The following is a 7,747-nucleotide window of genomic DNA, read 5'->3' on the forward strand; positions in this document are numbered from 1 at the left end:
CTGTCTGTCTGTCTCTCTCTCTCTCTCTCTCTCTCTCTCTCTCTCTCTCTCTCTCTCTCTCTCTCTCTCTCTCTCTCCTTAGATGAGGAACAGCAGCGGGAGGTGCAGCGTCTGCGTGGCTCCGGGGAGGAGTGGCTTCGGCGCCGGGAGGTTCTGGAGCTGGCCCTGGGGTCGGCACAGACCCGTAACCTGGCCCTGGAGGAGGAGCTCAGAAGGAAGAAGGCGTACGTAGAGAAGGTAGAGCGGCTGCAGAGTGCCCTGGGCCAGCTACAGGCAGCCTGTGAGAAGAGAGAGGCCCTGGAACTGAGGCTGAGGACCAGGCTGGAGCAGGAGCTGAAGAGCATGCGATCAGCACAGGTGAGGAGACACAACGTGGTGCACACACACACACGCACGCACGCACACACACACACGCACACGCACACGCGCACGCACGCACGCACACACACATGTATTTGCACTTAAAGTGCTGCCTCCTGATCCACATTGACACGTCATATTTGACGAACCCCAAGGCTGTAGTCAAAACACAGGTCAAAACAAAACAAGGCCACTGCTGCACGGTATGAAACATTCTCCATTACCTTACTTTCTAACCAACCCTTATTTGTTTTGTTCCACGGTGTCAGTCCCACAGCACGGCTAGCGGTCCTGGCTCCCTGCCCTCTGATCTGAGCTCCATGGTGTCTGTACAGCAGCAGCAGCAGCTGGCTGAGAGAGAAGAGAGGATCCTGGCTCTGGAGGCTGACATCACACACTGGGAACAGAAGTACCTGGAGGAGAGCACCATGAGGCAGTTCGCTATGGACGCAGCCGCCACCGCTGCTGCTCAGAGAGACAGCAGCGTCATCAAACACTCGCCTCGTCACTCACCCGACAACAGCTTCAACGACCACCTGCCATTCAGCCACAGGCATCGAGAGATGGAGAACAGGTACGTACGTCATACCTATCCCCTTTCCCCTTGTTCAGTCTTTCTGAATGGAGAATGTCACAAACGCATCGCTAGTTACATCTATGTAAATCTCGGCATGTGTCTCTAGAATCCGAGCGCTGCACTCCCAGCTCCTGGAGAAGGATGCCGTGATCAGGGTGTTACAGCAACGGACTGGACCAGAGCAGCAGGCCCTCCTCCGCCCTGCCAGGTCCGTCCCCTCCATCAGCACCACTGCCAACGCCTCAACATCCACTTCCTTCAATGGCCCGGTGGAGCGACCCATCTGGGGAAAAGGTGAGCGCTGTAGCCCAGGCCATACATTCATGTCAAGAAGACTATTTCTACATCCCAAATGGTACCCTACATAGTGCACTACTTTTGACCAGAGCCCTATAGAACCCTATTCCCTATACAGTGCACTACTAATGACCAGAGCACCATGGAACCCTATTCCCTATATAGTGCACTACTTTTGTCAAGGGTCCATAAGGCTCTGGTCAAAAGTAGTGTACTATGTAGGGCATGGGGGGGGGACATTCGGGACGCAGATAGAAAAGTAGGAGAAGACAGAGATGATCAGGAAGTTCACGTGGGAGCCAAGAGTTCAGTGCAGATATAGCTACTTCCTGAAGAATCTGGAGAATTATGACATCGCTCTGTCTTCTCCTTCTTTTTAGTCTTCTGGGGGGGGGGGGGGGGGGGGGTCACAGTTCATAACGCCTGGAGGAATGTAAGTTCTAAAAACAGCCTATTAACTCTGAGAGACAACTGGCGGGCTGCTTAGTGTCGCCAGACAGAATGTTGCACTTCTTTAAAAAAAACTAGAGTTTGGGGAGAGGACCCAGAGAGGGGACATTCATCAAATAGATGACTACATATTTCAGTAACAGAATGCATGTACCGTATGTCATCTCCGCTCTGGGATAGATACTCTGCAATAGACGTGGCAGAGAAGCTCACAGAACAGATGTTAATTAACCAGCTTCATCTTGTTGTCTGTGATCTGGTAATTAACCAGCTTCCTCTTGTTGTCTGTGATCTGGTAATTAACTAGCTTCCTCTTGTTGGTCTGTGATCTGGTAATTAACTAGCTTCCTCTTGTTGTCTGTGATCTAGTAATTAACCAGCTTCCTCTTGTTGTCTGTGATCTGGTAATTAACTAGCTTCCTCTTGTTGTCTGTGTTTGTAGGAAAGAGCCTCTCTGATGACCAGACGGCTGCTGCAGTGTCTCCTCTGTCCCGATCCCCCCACCAACACCCCCGCACCCCCCTGGCCCTGCCTCTCCCCTACTCCGAGCCCCAGAGAAGGGATCACAGCAGCCAGTGTGATAGTGATGTCCCAGCCCAAAAGGCTGACCTCCCAGTGGATCCCCCCAACAGTTCAGACACTGCAGCAGGCGTAGTAGAAATCCTTATTTAACAAACGTTGAACTGTGGATGGACAGTGAAAACACGGTCGATGACCGAGACAACTTCCTGTCCTGCATATTCCACCCAGAGAGAAGAAGACAGCCTGTCTGTCTGTCTGTTTCTGGCCAGACTGGCCTCCAGATGAACAGAAGGACACTTCCTTTGAAGACAGAGGGACAGTTTGGAGACGGACATGGACATGTGCTTCCTATCTACCTACCTTCCTTCCATCTTAACTATCTTCATACCTTCCTACCTACCTACCTACCTACCTTCCTTCCTACCTACCTACCTACCTACCTACCTACCTACCTACCTACCTACCTACCTTCCTACCTTCCTACCTACCTACCTACCTACCTTCCTACCTACCTACCTACCTACCTACCTACCTACCTACCTACCTACCTACCTACCTACCTACCTACCTACCTACCTACCTACCTACCTTCCTTCCTTCCTTCCTACCTACCCACCTACCTACCTACCCACCTACCTTCCTTCCTACCTTCCTACCTACCTTCCTACCTACCTACCTACCTACCTACCTACCTACCTTCCTTCCTTCCTTCCTACCTACCCACCTACCTACCTACCCACCTACCTTCCTTCCTACCTTCCTTCCTACCTACCTACCTGAGAAAAGAATCCAGAAGCATCAGGAAGTGTGTAGCACACAGAGAGGAGAGCTCTGCTCCACTTGACTGTTTCTCTCTCTACACTTAGAAAAGTGAAGAAGAATTGAATTGGCCGTGTTCTCTAGTTAGTGGACCTGCCAGGGGCAACTACCCTAGTCTCCATCTGAAGCCTCCAAGGTACTCAGACAAGGCTTCTGCATTGCTGCACAACCTGAGATATCAATCAAACTGCGTTTGTATTATATTTGTATGTAGTTGGGTGTTTTATTTTGAGGTATTTATATTCTTGTTTAAGTGCTGCTCGTAGTGTGACGTGATGTGTTTGTTTGAAGAGTTGTGTGTTGTTTGGCCTTTAAGAAAGCTGTCTGTCTGCCTGTCTGCCTGTCTGCCTGCCTGTCTGCTTGCCTGTCTGCCTGTCTGCCTGCCTGTCTGTCTGTCTGTCTGTCTGTCTGTCTGTCTGTCTGTCTGTCTGTCTGTCTGTCTGTCATTCTCCACCCCTTGCTGGTCTATACACTTCTATTCATACTGCATATCTGTTTCCGTCATGGACAGACAGTGTGTCAGCTACTTTGAGCTCAGCATGCCAAGTCAAATGATCCAAACATTCCTGGGAAAAAAACTACATCACTATCCCACGGCTACTTTTAGCTTGTTCTATGATTACACATATCCTTCCTATTATGTTGTAACGCTAATATACGTGCTTGGTGAAGACAGTTGTAAGAGTAATCTCTCCTCATCTTCCTCCTCCGATGTCCTTGGATTAGTGGTCCATTTCACAGTGTGCTTGAGTACCGTAAATACCAAACGAACCCAACTTCTGCATTCCCAAGCCTAAATTAAACTATGCAGTTGGCACTCTCCTCTCCCTACATATCACAGCCTGTATGGTGAGGCCCCGTGCCCTCCCTGCTTTAACACTGGAATGGGAATGGGCCTTGTTTAGACTGGAGGGTGGAGTAACGGTGGATGGCATGTCTGCCTGACCTGACTGCTCTTCCTCTTTGAGAAACAGAGGACGAGGAAGAGGAGAGGCTGCCGTTCACACCACTGGGCCCGATGTCTGAGATGCCCAGGCTGTGTCTTCAAATAGCATCCCTATTCCCCATGTAGTGCCCTGGTTATAATTAGTGCCCTATAGAGGGCAGGGATCATCAACTAGATTCGGCCGCGGGCCGATTTTCTTCTTGAGCGGATGGTCAGGGGAGGGCCGCAACATAATAACAAATGATTTGTAGATTGACCGCAAGAACCCCTCCCATTTTCTTATTTTTTAAAATTTGATTATAACATGATCATTTTATAAACCTTGCTTACATTAGTATAGATCAGATGTATATCTCTATTATGGGGGGGGGGGGGGGGGGTGGGGGGTGTACTTTGGTACAGATTAACCAAATTAAAATCACTTGGAGCTGATTTTGCTGGTGTTTTTTTTTTATACTGTCTATAATGTTCAACAGTTCAAACATAATTGGAGAACCCTGACGATATAGGGAATAAGATGACATTTGGAACACAGCCGGGTTATTGTTTTGGGATAGTCGATACCCAGAATGCCGCTGTCCCGCCACCCTCTGCTGACAAGCCGGGCTAATCGACTGACGTTCCTTCCCTGATGGAATGCTCCCACTCTCCCACTCAGATCCGAGAATTAGGCTATCTAGAGTCTGACCCTTCACCCTGTTTTAACACGGCATGCATTCTGAGGATTCTAGTCTCTTTTTCAGTCTATTTATTTCTGCCGAGCCTCCATGGTAGCTGGTTTCTACCAGGAGCATCTGAGCGTCTTCTAAATCGTTGAGTAGTTATATACAGAAACATATCCGTGGAGACAGAGAGCTAGCCGGCCATATCTGCCTTGCATCTGCCAGTCTATTTGTTGATCGTGCTAAATAAACCCCCAGTGTTATTTTAAAGTGTGCTGTTTTTCCCTCTCCTCTCCTCTCCTCTCCTCTCCTCTCCTCTCCTCTCCTCTCCTCTCCTCTCCTCTCCTCTCCTCTCCTCTCTCATCTCCTCTCCTCTCCACTCCTCTCCTCTCCTCTCCTTGAGGATCTCACATTTCTGAGGTCTGAATGTCTTTTTACATGTTTTGTATGTGTCCCTAATTTAAACTTCAGCCTGCATCTATTGGGATGGTGACATGTGTTGATACCAGTTAGTTCTCTCTCTCTCTCTCTGTGTGTGTGTGTGTGTCAGAGCAGGAATCTAAATTATTGTTTTTGACTGGAATGTGAGACGAGTGTTGTATTCAAACTCTACAGTCCTTCACCATCTTCAAATTATACTTATTTTCTTCTTTCTCTCACAGTGCATTTGCTGGTCATATGCTCTGTGTCAGAACCATTTGCTGGTCATATGCTCTGTGTCAGAACCATTTGCTGGTCATATGCTCTGTGTCAGAACCATTTGCTGGCCATATGCTCTGTGTCAGAACCATTTGCTGGTCATATGCTCTGTGTCAGAACCATTTGCTGGTCATATGCTCTGTGTCAGAACCATTTGCTGGTCATATGCTCTGTGTCAGAACCATTTGCTGGTCATATGCTCTGTGTCAGAACCATTTGCTGGCCATATGCTCTGTGTCAGAACCATTTGCTTGTCGATACCCTTTTCACTATAAATTGGACTCTGTTTACATAAAGTTGTTGTTTTGAACTGAGAAAAGAAGTTAATATATTTTGTATATTATTTCATTTTTAGTATTTTATTGATGTGAAAAAAAAAATGATGCCAAAGATTTGTTCTAACATGAGCCTATATAAACCAACCTGCACGGTTTAGTGTAAACACCTCGCTGGTTGAACCGTTTATGTTGATGTTGCTGTGGAGAACTTTTCTATGCCATTAACATTTCAATAATGGAATAATAAAAACAGTAATATATATATATCTTTAAAACTTTGTTGTTGTTTCTCTCGTCGATGGTAGAATGCCCGAAAAGGGAACTCTTCTGCACACTGCACTTGCAAATACACATTATGAATAGGCAACATTTCAATCCCATTGACTGAGATGGACTCTTCCAAGTCTTCCAAGGTTATACACATATGTATATATATATATATAATGCATTCTGTGTCAACTTAACACAAGGCAGAGCTGACATGTATTACAAGTACAAGCCCATCTAATCAGAGTCAATAGACGGACATTAATAGTGTCTCCCTTTCAGCGGTTGAAGGATGGTTTATTCAGAGGAGAAAAACAACTCTGCCACCTGCTTGACTGTTGGCAAGAAACCTGCATCACAATATATCATTGGGCGCATTACAAACACACGCACTCGCGCACACACACACAGTCTTGTACAGCTATCCTTGTGGACACACACACACACAGTCTTGTACAGCTAACCTTGTGGGGACACACACACACAGTCTTGTACAGCTATCCTTGTGGGGACACACACACACACACACAGTCTTGTACAGCTATCCTTGTGGACACACACACACACGCACACAGTCTTGTACAGCTATCCTTGTGGGGACACACACACACAGTCTTGTACAGCTATCCTTGTGGGGTCACACACACACACACACACACAGTCTTGTACAGCTATCCTTGTGGGGACACACACACACACAGTCTTGTACGGCTATCCTTGCGGACACACACACACAGTCCAGTGTAGCCCAGTGGGGTGATTGCAGAGGATTTCCTCTAGTGCACACAATGAAACAAAGAGTCTGTCTAGAGCCATCAATAGAAAAGGCTGGTCTTTATCAAAAAACAAGGCTGGTCTGTATCAAAAACAAGGCTGGTTTTCACCAATGGACAAGGATGGTTTTCACCAATAAACAAGGCTGGTTTTCACCAATAAACAAGGCTGGTTTTCACCAATAGACAAGGCTGGTCTTTATCAATAGACAAAGCTGTTTTTTTATCAATAAACAAGGCTGGTTTTCACCAATAGAAAAGGATGGTCTTTATCAATAAACAAGGCTGGTTTTCACCAACAGACAAGGCTGGTTTTCACCAATAGACAAGGCTGGTTTGCACCAACAGGCCAGGCTGTTTTTCACCAATAGACAAGGCTGGTTTTCACCAATAAACAAGGCTGCTTTTCACCAATAAACAAGGCTGCTCTTCATCAATAGACAAGACTGGTCTTTATCAGTAGGCTAGGCTGGTTTTCACCAATAGACAAGGCTGGTCTTTATCAAAAAACAAGGCTGGTTTTCACCAATAGACAAGGCTGGTCTTCATCAAAAACAAGGCTGGTTTTCACCAATAAACAAGGCTGGTTTTCACCAATCAGCAAGGCTGTTTCTTATCAATAAACAAGGCTAGTCTTTATCAATAGACATGGCTAGTCTTTATCAATAGAAAAGGCTGTTTTTCACCAACAGACAAGGCTGGTTTTCATCAACAGGCAAGGCTGATTTTCTCCAATAAACAAGGCTGGTCTTTATCAATATTCAACACTGGTCTTTATTAATAGGCAAGGCTGGGTTTCACCAATGGACAAGGCTGGTTATCACAAATAAATAAGGTTGGTCTTTATCAACAGACAACGGTGGTCTTTATAAATAGACAAAGCTGGTTTTCACCAACAGACAAGGCTTGTTATCTCCAATAGACAAGGCTAGTTTTCACCAATAGTCGATTGGATTCAGTCCAGACCTGAATCCAATCGAGAATCTGTGGAAAGAACTGAAAACTGCTGTTCACAAATGCTCTCCATCCAACCTCACTGAGCTCGAGCTGTTTTGCAAGGAGGAATGGGAAAAACATTCAGTCTCTCGATGTGCAAA

The 7,747-nt window shown here is 46.5% G+C and overlaps 1 protein-coding gene across 1 annotated transcript in view; it reads left to right on the forward strand.

The window, feature by feature from the left end:
* LOC110524861 (angiomotin-like 2a) overlaps positions 1–2,716 on the forward strand; it is a 13,667-nt gene extending 10,951 nt beyond the window's left edge. Inside the window, exons 6-9 of the mRNA XM_036978939.1 lie at positions 83–357; positions 630–934; positions 1,044–1,231; positions 2,127–2,716. Of these exons, the coding sequence (XP_036834834.1) occupies positions 83–357; positions 630–934; positions 1,044–1,231; positions 2,127–2,356 (998 nt within the window). The 3' untranslated portion in view covers positions 2,357–2,716. The remainder of the gene's footprint in view (positions 1–82; positions 358–629; positions 935–1,043; positions 1,232–2,126) is intronic.
* Positions 2,717–7,747: the final 5,031 nt, after the last annotated feature.

This window comes from Oncorhynchus mykiss, chromosome 5 (genome assembly GCF_013265735.2).
Source record: "Oncorhynchus mykiss isolate Arlee chromosome 5, USDA_OmykA_1.1, whole genome shotgun sequence".
Classification (NCBI taxonomy): domain Eukaryota; kingdom Metazoa; phylum Chordata; class Actinopteri; order Salmoniformes; family Salmonidae; genus Oncorhynchus; species Oncorhynchus mykiss.